This window comes from Filicampus tigris, chromosome 8 (genome assembly GCF_054856515.1).
Source record: "Filicampus tigris isolate MCC_2025a chromosome 8, RoL_Ftig_1.0, whole genome shotgun sequence".
Lineage (NCBI taxonomy): Eukaryota > Metazoa > Chordata > Actinopteri > Syngnathiformes > Syngnathidae > Filicampus > Filicampus tigris.
This window is the reverse complement of record NC_141224.1, coordinates 14,565,988-14,580,458: the sequence shown is the minus strand read 5'-3', so window position 1 is coordinate 14,580,458 and position 14,471 is coordinate 14,565,988. Positions and strand designations below refer to the sequence as shown.

Sequence of the window (14,471 nt, the reverse complement as noted above, 5' to 3'; positions counted from 1 at the left end):
AATGGGTGGCCCTGGAAAAATTAGGGTGGGCCTGACAATACACAACACATCATATATTCAAAGAAAATGACATACTGAATAATATGAAGGTCAGATCTTCCTTAGACAATGTGGTATATAATGATCAGAAGTAATACTAGAGAGAGTCCAGTAGGTGGCAGACTTGTATTATGTTAGTCAAGTTAGGTCCCGTAGGTGGAAGAATAGAGCAAGTATTCCATGGCATGTTGCTTTACTTATGCCAGAAACGACAGCAACATGGTTGCCAGCCAATCGCAGGGCATACAAAGACAAACATCCGCACTCACAATCACACCTAGGGGCAATTTAGAGAGTCCAATCAACTTACCGTGCATGTTTTTGGAATGTGGGAGGAAACCGAAGTACCGGGAGAAAACCCACGCAGGCACGGGGAGAACATGCAAACTCCACACAGGGAGGCCGGAGCCTGAATCGAACCCACGACCTCTGAGCTGTGAGGCGACTTTTGTCTCTGAGACTCATAACATTGCAAGTGGCTCCGGGATCAATCTGGCATCACTGTAATTTTCCATTAAACCGAAGATTGACAACCCACTTTTTTCCCCTTGTCCTCACTGCTCCAATGCTGTCTGCAGCATACACATCATTTGTTTCTCTGTCAACATTCAGTTTCTCAACGCACAAAAGTCACGGTTTGGTATGTACCTTGGTATGGGGGTCACGGTTCGGTACGGGTTCGGTACAGCAAGAAGTCTCAAATGCATTAGACACATTTTTTAAATATTTTTTTTAATTTTGTTTTAACAGAGCACAAGTTACAATTCAATTTGCTATAAACCTTCCCTCTTAAAACACAAAATAGAACAAAAACCTGCGCATTAGGGTTGTTCATAAATAATAATAAAAATGCTAATAATAATAATAATAAAAAAAATTAAACACAGGAAAACACCCTTTCTTGTATGGATAGAATGAGGTTGCAGATAAAGTCAGGTAGCACTTAATTGCCAACTAGTAAGTTTTAACTTTATTTTAAGAGTTACGGCGCAGCAGAGGACACAGCACATGCCACACACCACGGCTCTTGTAACGACTCTTGTGCGATTGTACATGCTAATATGAGTCCGGGATGAAACATTGTAACAGGGCTCCAGCATGTTTAATTAACGTTTGAATCCCGGCTCCTCGTCTAAAGCATATGGGCGCATAGATGTTGCTATGTATATGCCGATTTCTACTAACATCTTTGACTCTGTATGCTTTTACATCTCCAGGCTGCTTAAAAGAAGCGGGGATAAGTTGTTGGTGTTGAGCGGTTTTATTTTTTTCGATCCCCGGTAACTGTATCGGGGTGATATTAGCATGTTTGAAGTATTACCTGCAACATACCGAACGGAAGTCCAACAACGCCGATAGACAGTTCTTGTTCACTCCACCGCTCGCAGCCCTGCACTCCATCGCCGCCGTACGGAAACCGAAATGTTCCTGGCTGATTATACTATACAGTGATCCCTCATGCATCGCGGTTAATGGGGGGACAGAACCCGCCGCGATAAGTGAAACCCGCAAAGTAGAGTCGGATTTATGATTATGATTATTATTTTAGATGATATTTACTGTGCAGTTTTATTTTGGGGGATTTGCGCCTCTGTTACGCTGTTGCGAACATGGTTACCACACTTCTAAATACTTGTTAAACAATCAATTTAACTATAAAATGCAAAATTAAGAATATAAATACCAAGCTTGCAGGCTGTGATCAGAATTTAGCTCCGACTGACCGCGGCTGTTCATTTTTTATCATAAAATTGACTTACCTTAACTAGAATGCCATAGTGTAATTTGTCGCCGTCGTGAAAAGTAAAAGTAAAAGCGGCCGCTTCTTCTTCTTCTTCTTCTTCTTCTTCTTCTTCTTTGTCTTCTTCTTCTTCTCCTTCTTCTTCTTCTTCTTCTTCTTCTTCTTCTTCTCCTTCTCCTCCTACTTCATTTAAAAAACGAAGAAGAAGCGTGCCCCCCCCCCAGGGGGTCATGCATTAACTTTATCTTTGCACAACAACATAAATGAAGTACTTTGGATAAAATGCAACGCGGGATTGTAGTTAAGGTAAGCTGTTTTAAGACGAACTAAGACAAAAGTAACAAACACTTTCTCACACTTTATTTGGCGATGTCTTAAGTCGTCCGTGCCGCCGGCCGGCCGGGAGCGCGCTGTGCTGCGCTCACGAATTATGAACACAGCTGTTCTACTGTACTATCCGATTTTTACAAAACTTTATTAGCGCAAACACATCATTACAAATATGGAGGAGAAAGTATCCGGCTTGACTCTGACTAAATCAACGGCACATTTGAATAGTGGACGAGACTAAGCGAGAGGCTGCGATGACTCGCACCGAGTCAGCTCACGTACAGTACAGTGTGTGGAAAAAGTAAATCCACTTATGCTCTCGTTGGTCGATCTCGAGCTGGGAACCAGTCACCGCCTTTTATGAGTGCCTGCGGGTATGTACAAAGCCTCCCAGTCAACTCATATCTTTGAAACAATGCGTCTTTCTGTGTTGTTTCATTTTTAATTTATGAATGCTTCTGAAAAATCCACAATGCACTGAGGGCGCGAAAGTTGAAGCGCGAAGTAGCGAGGGATCGCTGTATATACAATACACTATAAAAAGCGTCTGATATGCAGACGGCTCCTCCAACTCCATGCTTACTCCTGCACTCGCCATTTCTCTTCAACATTTGTTTTGATCTATTTCTTCTCTGAACAACAAATGTGGCAGTCGCTTGGTCTCAGGTGTTGACTTTTAATAATATATATGTATATGTATATATATATATATATATATATATATATATATATATATATATATATATACACATATATACACACGTTTATTTTCTCAAAGGCTTTGGACGAAATAGAAGAGACCACACCGCAGTAGTGTGATTTTCTCCCCAGAGGCAGACCACAGCTTTAATACCGTACTGGGTTGGAGCATAAGGTACACGGCTTTGTTACTGTATTTTGTTTGTGATGTGAGTAAGATGAGGTTTAAGCCAGTAATATATTATTTCCACTAATAGACACTGAGCCCCAATTATTGGTTGGTACTTGAATACTGTACAGTAAATAAAAGTTCTGCCTCAAATTATAAATGCATAATTTTGCTTTCCACCAGGAAATCAATAACTTAGCAAAATGACATTTGTAAAGCTTAAATTTAGGGTGGAGTTTAAAGAGAACATACTGATGTATACAGTCATACACGATAAAATACTCTAAATGCGTAATTGCGTTAAGTTTTTTTTTTTTAAGACTATCCTCAAACACCATTAAGGCGAGCGAGTGTAATGGCGTGTTCCGTAAGCCAAAGTCAATTCAGTTTAGCAGTGTGTGCTCTCGTGCAGGCAGGGAAGACACAACTGAAACTAAAGCTTAGACAAACAGTGTTAGTGCCAAACAGTGCCAAAAGTAGACCAAAAAAAGTTGGAACCACTGCCGCAATACCAATTAAAAATGCATAACATCAAACTACATGCAGTCACACATACTGTTTTTCATTTACTGTATAATCGAAATGTGATTCCTTCTGGTGGGTTATTGCAGTTCATATTTCCATCCAATGCATCACTTCATTTCTTTATCGAGTATGGCACCACTCTAAACACTGATCCGTAGTGCATCTTAAAAACATTTGGCAACAAATGTATTGGAAGGAATGGTGCAACGTTACAATACAAAATATCAAGCACATTATCACTCTGGGAGAACATTCAGGAAATACGTATAAATGATATAGTTGAGTACACGTAAGTAACTTTCACATTTCTTTGTGTCCAAACTCAGATGCGATGTGTTTCAGATCAACTGATGCGAACGTTTACAACAGTGATGTAACCTCCATTCAAAGGAACAAGTAGTCTGGAAGTGCACAGTATTGTAGTGAAAAAAAAAAGTACAACACAACATTTTGTAATCATTATTTGATGAACGTTGACATTTTATGAGCAAAAAAGAAATACCATAAATTGCAGTTTCAGTGCCGAAAAATTCCAAAGTGAATTTTACTGTAGTGCGTTATCTCATTATCATAAACACAATGTGCTAATGAACAAACTGGCCTACGTTTTTTTTTCTCCCCCATTTGTTTTTCAAAACAGGCCGATCACAGTTGCAGTTAAAGGACAAAGACATACGATAAACAAACAGAAGACGTGCAGGGACAATAGCATGCTCTGATTACAAAGTGCTTAGGTCTTTGGGTATGCAGAGGCCCGATAGAGATCGAGGCAGTTGACTGTGATGAGAGCACCGGTCAGCTGTCTCCACTGTCTAGTGGTGGGGTTCTTCATCTTATCTAGGACCAGGTGAAGGTCTTGAATCATGTCTCTGTAACTGTTTCCATAACGTTGACTCCAGGAGAACAGGAAGTCGTAAGCAGGTTTCCACATCAACTGTAAGACAGTGAGGAACGAAAATATAATTTTTTTTCAATCGCATGAGCTGCCCCATCTGTTGGAAAGTGTAATATACTTTTAAGACGTTTTTAAAACAAATCAACAGCTGTAGACAAACATGTGTTAATCAACACACAACAATCATAAACTACATGAACTAAATTAACAAATGTGTTTGTTAACCACGGCATGATAACAAGCCTTGGAATATACAATGTCCAATTATTTTAGCATTTAGCAAAATGTGTTTGAGCACTGCTCTCATCTTTGAAACAAAAGTGCCAAAACAAGCAATTGGTCCACCAATAACATTGACAATAACGGACAACACTCTCCTTATTATAAGGCCACAGTATCATCCCAATAACTGCGGTTCAGGAAAGTCTGGTGAACTGACCTGAGGCCCAACTTCTCCATTCTTTCCTCTGTGTGGTGCCTCATAGACAGCAATCTGAGCACTGGTCAGCTTTCCCATTTTGTCAGCGAGTTCTCTCCATCGAATCCCCAGCTCCACAGCGGTGGACAGGATAACTGTATTCTGAATCAGCTGGGCCACAAGATTGATGCTGTCCATCTTTAACAGACCCTTAAAAGACAAACAGGCGCAGTATGTTGCTAGTCGAAGAGTGAGATGACTGGGAGGTGGGGGAGAGTGTTTACGGAGTATTGTGTGACAACAAAAAACTGATGTCAAGTGTTGACAGTGTCGTTGTGGACTTTTCAAATGATGCTCAATGTTCTACTTACAGTCATGAGTTCGTGAAGGAATTTCTTTTCACTATTCTCAGCGTGGCAGTCTTCCTTCAGCTTTTCCAGCACGCAGGCCACCTTATCAGCCTCCGTTTCAGCAACTCTGCGAGTGATGCTGTCCAGGGACAGATTGTAATACCCTAACGCATCTGCAAAAGCCCTCCAGTTAGTCACGTGCTCTGTGACTAGTGTCTGGATGGCCGAGTACATGTATGTTAGCTTCTTGAAGGGCAGTGTCATGTTGTCCAGGAGCACCTTGGTGGTCATGCGAATGCCGGAAAAGTCAATGACTTGATCTGCTGTAATGATCTTGACATTTTTGCAATGTACCAAACCAATTCTGCCCCTCAGGAATCCAATGTACCACTCCTTTCCCTTTGAATTCCCCACTGATCTAACAATTGCCTTTGAAAGGAGAGCCACAGTGTCTCCCTTGAAGTACTCCAGTAGATAGTCCACACGTGACTGACGGAGAACTGATTTTAGGGCTGCACCGTACCATTTGAGGTTCACAGGTCCGTCTTTAAATATGGGTGATTCTGGCAACCGATCTTCGGGAATAGAGGATGTCCTGGACTTCTCGACAACCTTTTGGGTTGGAATGCGTTTTTCACATCGAATGGGTGCTGCGGGAGGCGAAGGGACGTGGAAACATGCAACAACTGTCGAGTTTGATTCAGTTACTTGCAGGTCTAACTGAAAAGGCCTGATGTCATTGTTGCTAGCATAAGTTAAGGCAACCGGTAAATGCAGCACTGTCCCTATTTTCAGCTGGCTCTGCCTCACTTCTTTCACCTTGTCCTCAAGACTTATTTTAAACATGGAGCCCTTGATACAAGTGCTGACAAACAGGTCATGCAGGTCGTCAGGCCTGAGGTGATGTGCTCCCCAGAGCTGCAGCACAAGTGGAGGCAGTTGTTTGTTTCCTCGACAAATATCTGAAAAGGGAAGCTTTGATGGTACCTCCTCGTGACAACACACTACTATTACAACCTTGAACGATGGATGGATGTACCTCGGGCCATAAACAGCAACTGTAATTTGGCGGTGAAGGTAATCCCAGACTGACGTAGCCGGAGACTGAATGGCTGAGGCCTCTGCGACTGCTATCACATAAAAATGTGTCTTCAGCTGCTGGAGCTTCATCTGCATCATGTTCTTGAAAATGTCACAGTCATTCACTCTGATATAGGGTCCTTCTCGTTTGCAAGACAAGAGTCCGACCACCGTGGTCAGGACCTGACTTAACGGGTCGCTCCGCACTTCTCCAGAGAGCTTAATTTTCAGGGCGATTGAACCCTTTGTGTTGCCGTTGCTGAGCACTACTTCCAGAAGTGGACTCATCGTGGTAACGTAGTTGGTGTTGAGTCCAGGGGGAGGGTCCAGCATTGCCTTCAGTGTTACTTCCTGAACTTCACCAGGAGGGATGTGGCCCTCTGGGACATCAATACTAATTTCAGAGTCTGGCAGGTGGACTGTGCCTCCATCATGGCCGATTTTGCAGATGACCTGAAAGTTTGTTGCCTGAGTCTGAGCCCATCCGGGACTCTGGCTTATCAGATTTAGGTCCAGGCAAGAGCGGGTTAACTGCCGGTGGCTCAGCCAAGCCATTTTATAGGCTTCTCTATCATTTTTTAGCCACTCAAAATCAGGATTTAGAACAGGTTGTGGCGGTTTGAAGCTGTTCCCCCTCTTTGGTGCCTTCCTCTCAAAATTGCCATCCAGGATGTCTGTGGCACTCTTCCATCTACCCGATCTGTTGTTAGTCTTTTCCAGAAAGTTCCCCACATTGCCCTCATCGGAGGATGTGCTAATAGTGTCCCCATTTTCTGTGGCCAGGTGGTTTGCAATCCCCGTGAATGTGTCGGATGTGTTGGAAATAAGCTTATCTGAGTTGTTGTGTACAATGTCATCTAGGAAAGGATTAGACCCAGACAGCTTGTTCCAAAAGGGATTTTGTCTTGACTTATCATCGCTCTCTCTTGTTTGAGGCACATTTCCACCTATTGAAGAGGAATTATTTGATCAGTAATTCCACTTTGAGCACTTATCTTAAATGATATTGGTTACAATTTTAAGACCATTACCATAACGATCTTCATTATTCAAAGCATTTTCATCCAGATCAATCAGTGTCCCCTCAGATTTGCTCCTTACAAGACTCCCTGCACACGGCAAGGAGTTTGCCATATTTCATCTGTAAAAAAAAATTAAAAAAAATGCTAAGAGAAAGCAGTAATTTTGCGGGTGTGCCAAATACCCCCTTTACAAAAAAAATAACAAATTTTTACATTGCAAGTTGTAAACAAACAGCAAAGTTAATGCAATACTTAAGGCAATAGTTTCTGTGATATCACTTACTGTTTAAGACCAAATCTAATCATGTTACCTCTTCCAAATAGAGTCACACATTTTTAATTTAAAAATAAAAATGTAAAACGTGTTATACTTCTTCCTCGCTTGAGTGAATGGCGAAAGAGACCGTGACATAGCCCCCATGGGAACTTTAACTGATATAGTGTTAAGACACGATGACGCCAATGGATTCATTAAGTCTTATTACAATTTCTTTTTTACACTTGTACTACAGCAAAGAATATTCGAATGCTACTTATAGCATTACCTCTGTTGTTAATATAGATTTCATTATGGTGACATTATGGGACGGTTCGACCCACTGTATTATGCAACTGTCCATTATTTCCCGTGAGTTACAACCACTGAGAACTATTCTATAATGGATTATCTGACCCTGGTTGTTCCACTGTACTTTGCCTATGACAGCAAAATGATATTCTAAGCCATCCTCCTCTCAATTCCATAACATGACAGTTATACTCATGTTCATTTAAATAGTAATATAGTATAAATAAACAGCAAAACATTTCCTAAATAGAAACAAACACGTTTGAATATTAAATAATTGTTTCATGTTTTATTTGCATGAAAATATCTTGGTGACTATAAGGTGAGAGGAAAAAAGTAAATATCAGCATTTGCTTACATTCTCCATGCACCATTGGTCAACTAGACTTGAGAAAAGAATCAGCAAAGTAATCTCAACTGCGAATACCTGTCAGCTATGGCCCAAGTGTAAACATTTTACATAACGATTAAAACAACAAATGCACCAAAAACATCGATTGTTCAAGTTATTTTTCACAGGACAGACGGCATGTCTGCATGTCTCTCTTGTAGAGAAACAGCATCCACAGTGGAAGAAAGCCTCAGTTGTCTATGTGTCACTTGTTAGTGTCAAGAAGATCAACCCATTTATGACATGTCACAGTGAGTCAGTCATCAATAATGCGCTGTCCTAAAACCAGTGCACAAAAACAGGTTGGTCTTGTCAGGCATTGCGAGGTTTAGAGTCCTCTCTGTCCATGTACAAAATGTCAGCACTGTATGATCTCAGCAAATATAATAAAACGGACATTTTCATAATATTTGAATATAATTCAAATGGAAGCAGTCCACGCCACAAAACAGCTAAAAGTGTAGTATCGTCTCAACAAGTGTGTGCGTGTGTGTGCGCGTGGGGGTGTGCGCGCGCGCGTGTGTGCGTGTCTCGTGGTTACACGTTTATGACACTTAAGATACACTGGCCTCTTCAGTCTTGAGCCATAAACGACGTAACTTTCAAAGAAAAGAATCTCTCACCGTCGGCATGAGATGTTTGTAGTTTTTCCTCGGGTACGCAGTCACAAAAAGAGTCCGCTCCTCAAACATTGACACTTTGTTTTTAGACTTGTGAAGCGTGTCTCCGTCACAGTTCCTTTCTGCCTCCACACACACAGAGCATGTTGGGACTACGAGTCTGAGTCGGTCACATTAGCTTGGAGGAAGAGGGGCTTTCCCTCTGCGCGGTACTACAACTCCCACATTGCACCTTTGTGTTTACGCACTAGACGTTACAACACCTGAAACTCAGCGGCGGTTTCGAGAGCTTCCAGATAAGCGTGCCGCTGACGAATGATGTCGGACAGGAAGGCAATAAGTAAACATGTGTGATTAAAACAAATGTTATTCAATTTGAAGAAAACATAAAGAATACAACGCAGCAAATAGTGCTATTCAAATATGTTTCCAACGCATGCTAAGTACTTATAGTTCTCTGAAGGTTAGCTTTTTTAAATGTAATTTTTTTTTTTTTTATTGATTTTACTCTGGGTACTGCTCTTTCATGTGATAAAACCCCAAACGAAGGTTAACTGGAGTTAATCCCGTCAAGGACAGCAGCCATGCTATCTAATTAACCATTTACTCATTAACTATATGAACGCTATAGTGGGTTTATAAATAGGCACGGCGCCAAGACTTTTTGTCTACTGTGGATAAGGGGGGCTTGACCGATGTGTGTGGGTTCGTGTGTTGGGGGATGGGCATATAGTGTGTTTGTGTGTGTTAGATGATAAGAAAATAAACGACTTTCATTTCTTCACTTCACTTAGAGCACAAGTGTCAAACTCAAGGCCGGGGGGCCAGATCTCATTTCATTTAATTTCATTTAATTTCACATTTCATGTGGCTCGCCACAGCAAATTACTGTATGTGCATTGATGATGTTTCTTGCTAAAATACCAAAATTGCAAATTTCCTTCACTTTTAAAACATCGTGTTTAGTTTTTAAAACAATTTTTTAGATGATTTCCAATCACGTGACAGCAGCCATTAAAAAATAATGTGTACTGTGTAAGATTATATACAGGTATGTTAGGGCAAATTACAACTTTTGTAAGATTCAGTACACCCCTGAGTTGACAGGTATGCAAAGGAGACAAACTTAGAGAACATAGTTCCTCCACATCATGACTATAGCATGTGTAACAAATGCAATGCACTTACTTGGCCATTTGAGGGAATCCTAGAAATCATTTGTGATGACATTTTTGCTTGTACCTCTGCTGAAGAAAGTGGTGGTAGGCTTGCAACGTGGGGTCTCTCTGAGGCATCGTAGTACACGTGCTTCAAAATGCATGCACTTCGATCTTAGGTCGTTGCATTCAAATTAGTTCACCACTCGATGGCACTAAATTCTACACATTAGACCTTTAGAATGTCAAAGAAAGTGCAGCTTTTCATTTATACAAAGACTTGTTTTTCTATACAAAAGAACAAAATGATACACAGAGCTACACCCAACGACATCTTGTGTCAGATTAAAGATAATGAAGCAATAAATACAGAAATAAATTAATTGCATACTCATAGTCAAACTGAAAACTACTTAAGGGTGGACTTGAACTAGTGCACATGTTACAGCTTATGCAGGGTAGGCCAAAAGTAGATAGAGTATACATTTGTAGATTTACTTTGAGGTGGACAAAGTGAGGTAGGAAGGAAATAATGTTTATGGGGTTTTATAGGGATTATGGAGTTGGACAGAGTGCTGCTGCTGCTGCCCTCTTGCGTTTAAATGTGAAATTGCAATTAGAGTGTATTTAATAAGATTGTCAACTGGGCTACGGGCCAGAATTAAGACGTTCTTAATTCTATGACAGAGGGTGTGTGGGCCGAATAAAATTTGACCGCGGGCCGCATTTGGCCCCTGGGCCGGAATTTGGTCGTGACTGCTCTAGCACCTAGCATTTAAACATTCAAGCACTTTGCACTAAAGCACTTTAACGTGTATGAAACCTAGCACTGTAGGACTTTACAAATCAGACACATACTCGGTCTTATTCAATGTACTTATGGCTGTCCATTATTGTATTATTTTTCTTCTCTGAAATTGTACTGTATTTTAAACTTGTATGATGTTATAACATCAACCTGCCACAGGGACAACAGGTGGAAATTAGCCATTAGCTATAATCTGTCATATTTACGGGAAACTGTTTAATTAATATGCACTGTCTCTGTATACTTTAAAAAAATAAAATACAAATACAAATACTGTCCATGAAATACCCAGAACTGTCCATGAAACCCTAACACCTGCTTTGAAATCCAATTTCGAACTTCTAACCCTTGCTTGATACTACTGTAACTTACTGTAAAAGATATATTTTGGTTGGTTCATATATAACAGACAATCGTGATTTCAGGTCGTATAATTACCTGACATGACATGTTTCGGCGTGTACTTCCGCCTTCACCAGAGTCACTCAGTGACACTCACTCAGTCACTCAGTGACTCTGATGAAGGCGGAAGTACACGCCGAAACATGTCAGGTAATTAAGCGACCTAAAATCACGATTGTCTGTTATATATGAACCACCAAAATATAGATAACAAGGAAGACAAAATGAACTTAATACAATCATGTAAAAGAGTTCAACTCGGAAGATTTTTTTTACTAAAAGTGAAAGTGGTGCAGATGGGAATTTGTGTGGAGCTGTGCGTGTTTGAGGAATGAATACATTTTTGGTATTTGTGAGATAAATTGAAAATGATAAATAAAGATACATTAACTAATAAAGGTTTAAATGTAAAACAATGAAAAACATTTTTTTTAAAAATGTAATGAAAAACTTTTCAAGTGTAGCTTGCCTTTTGGTCCAGCAATACATTCAAAATATGCCAGTGCAACAGCGGCCACAGAGGTGGTGTTACGGGGAAATAAGTACTTAAATGTACAGTATTTAATATATTTATACTATCTGACAGAGCTGGGCACTTGACCCTTTTTTGACGATCCGGCCGCGACCCTCCAACCTTGACCTGGGTACCTTTCTGACCTCCTATTCACGTTAAACTCTTAATTTACATTTAAATTATAAATATTTTTTTATTAGCGCCTGCCTTTGCTCATTCAGCTCCAGATGATGGCTTGCCAATATTGTTTTGTGCCAAAGGAACGCAGTACGTAACTGCGTACTGAAATAACTGATCTTTGTTAAAATGCTCCCTTGTGGCTAAATACTTAACTGTACTTTAATTATCATTGGAATGCATAATGTGAAATTTTTGTTCACTGTAATAATATTTTGTTGACATTACACCTCATCTTATCGCTGTGCATTTTAAGACTTTACTTCTTTAGGAAAATACAAACAATTTCATGATTTAACATGCAAATGATACACATTTATTTACTTATTCTACACTCATTATGATTATTGTTGAAGAATTCGATCAATTTCTAGTCTTGGGACGCTTTTCTACATTTGGTGAACGTATACGACGTTGCTATGTTGTTTGTTTCTTGTATTTGTTTTCAGTTAGCAAGTAACTTGATGTCGTGGCTCAACGTTAATGCATTTTCACCTCTGAGCCACATGGTGGTGCCATTTCTCTAATATTCGTTTCTTTCTCAACGGCCATTCTTGGTTTTCAGTTCACCAAGCCAACAACACTTACGGCCACTTGTTCAAAAGTAATCAGACAGGATTTTCCTTATCTGATTGGATCAAATCTTGAAAATGGGTTGCTCAAAAGTGGAAAAAAAACCCATCCTGAAATCGGATTAGATAATGTTGTACAATATTTATTCTAATCTGGATCAAACCTTCAGTTTGTGTTGTTCAACACATTTCAGTAGGATCTGGATAACTGATAAAGTAAAACAAAAAAAAATTGTATCATTTTACGTATATACTTTTATTTATATGTTTCACTTCATCTGTTCAAATGTTACAGTGATGGAGTAGATAAAGTAACATGGCTACAAATGTATCATATCAATTTAATGCTCAAATTGAAATGATCTCTTCTTTCTGCTGTATTTTTGCGGAACCTCCAAATATGGAAACAATCTGTTCCAAGTTTTTCAAATTTCAAAACAAATTTAACCATGTTAAATAATTTTAAAAAGCAAAACTCAGTGGTGGGTTAGAATGAAAGTCCACAAGATTTGCTGATGTGCACGATAGTTACTTTTATTAGCCTTTTAACGTATATTTTCTCCAGAAAATGTTGGTTGTGGATGACATTGTATCACTTTTGGTGCCTTTGGAGGTTATGAGTGTTGCACCCTTGAGTGGCTTGCTTTTGGGCACCTCCACAGTGCTCAGAAAACAGACTTACATCTCTAATTCGTGCTCATGATTTTTCAAAATGTTGGATGGGGTTAGAAACTGTTTAGTGATATCAGTTTTTCAGTTTATCGCTTTATTTCTTTAGCTGGTTTAGCCCGCTGGTGGTTTAAGTCCCATCATGATGGATTAGGACTGTCAGTAAGGCTTGCAACATTCTCAAAGGAATTATTTCTTCAGATAGGGCCGCGTGTACCAGGCACACTGGCTGCCCTTGGTCTACAAGGCCCTCATTGTACTTATGTATGTTTGTATTTGTGATATACTGTATGTTTTGTGAGTCGTATATGCCTTGGTGTCAAATGGTCTTTTACGTGGTTTAACGAAGCATTGATCCACACCCAGGGTGCCGTGGCACACTAATGTATTGAGGTCATCAGGGTAGGACAATGAAATGCTCTTCCACTAGAGTGCAAGAAGGTACCATCAGGCTGTATATCCACCTGTTGCCATTTAAATAATAGAATAAGTCATCAGTAGCCTTAATGTTATATTCAATTAAACAGACACAGATTTCACATTGAATGAGAGAATTTCTGAGTGAATTGAGTATTTTGTACCTTTATTGCTGCTCTACAGTGAGATTGGGGGGGTTCTTTACTTAGTAAAGGTTGGGAAATAAAGGTCAAATCAAAAAATAAAATGGAGTCCCAACACAATCAAGCAAAAGGAAATACACTTTTATTTTTGTATCATGTATACTTTTACATTGCAAATCGCCATTTGATTCTTTCACTCAATTCAACAGGTGAGGAGCCACCTGGTTACAAAAATGAGTCTAAATTGCTGAAAACTTTGAAAAGGGTACCCTGTGGTACAATTACTCTGACTTCTTTTACCAAGCTTTGAGTATTATCCAATTGTCTGTAGCTCAAAATTGGTCAGTTTGATGGCAGTGGTGTTTACCAAGTCTGTGATTTTGTCTGGGGAAAGATTTGCAACAGTTGATTTTGAGACTGTTCCTTGTGTTCCAATTGACTGGGTCAATAAGGGGTTTGGCTTCAAACACTGTTTGATTCTACTGCCGTGTTCTTCATCCACGATGCCCTCTGATCATGACTCTCTTCTTGCACCCTTGTGGAGTGCAGGTGATGGTGACGATGGCCTCTTCAGGAAGCTAACTGCAGATGGCCTGACAATCTCACTTGACCAAAGGCTTCATATACCTTTGTTTTCATATAGAGAAGAGTAACATTAAACATTCACAAAATCATACATCAACTTCTTTTTTGACAGTTTTGGTGTGGATGTATGTATTCATTCTGTGTAAGAATAAGAAGATCATAAGACAACATCGTCCGATA

The 14,471-nt window shown here is 39.8% G+C and overlaps 2 protein-coding genes across 8 annotated transcripts in view; one reads left to right on the top strand and one right to left on the bottom strand.

Annotated features, from left to right (window-relative positions):
• The first annotated feature begins 1,981 nt into the window (after positions 1 to 1,981).
• The window catches only part of LOC147143861 (dynein axonemal heavy chain 11), a 118,829-nt gene continuing 106,339 nt past the window's right edge, over positions 1,982 to 14,471 (top strand). For 6 of the 7 annotated variants that reach the window (XR_015087778.1, XR_015087779.1, XM_086037434.1 and 3 more), the window contains exons 1-2: positions 1,984 to 2,086; positions 2,889 to 2,984. The gene's annotated coding sequence lies outside the window, so the exon portion shown is untranslated. Of the gene's footprint in view, positions 2,087 to 2,888; positions 2,985 to 14,471 lie in introns of all 7 variants that reach the window. The other variant, XM_086037430.1, reaches the window with a different exon arrangement.
• macc1 (MET transcriptional regulator MACC1) lies at positions 3,532 to 9,009 on the bottom strand. The gene is made up of 5 exons (XM_086037436.1): positions 8,851 to 9,009; positions 7,278 to 7,387; positions 5,188 to 7,193; positions 4,838 to 5,026; positions 3,532 to 4,437 (listed from the first exon to the last, which is right to left on the bottom strand). Exons 2-5 carry the CDS (start codon positions 7,378 to 7,380, stop codon positions 4,234 to 4,236), a joined length of 2,502 nt encoding a protein of 833 aa, XP_085893562.1. The 5' UTR covers positions 7,381 to 7,387; positions 8,851 to 9,009; the 3' UTR covers positions 3,532 to 4,233.

What these genes read in the sequence shown, in the direction of transcription:
- macc1 (XM_086037436.1), bottom strand. Translation starts at nt 7,380, where the DNA reads ATGGCAAACTCCTTGCCGTGTGCAGGGAGTCTTGTAAGGAGCAAATCT. An exon ending in GAATAATGAAGATCGTTATG is followed by an intron (nt 7,194 to 7,277) that starts GTAATGGTCTTA and finishes CCTCTTCAATAG; the next exon opens with GTGGAAATGTGCCTCAAACA. An exon ending in ATGGAGAAGTTGGGCCTCAG is followed by an intron (nt 4,438 to 4,837) that starts GTCAGTTCACCA and finishes ACTGTCTTACAG; the next exon opens with TTGATGTGGAAACCTGCTTA.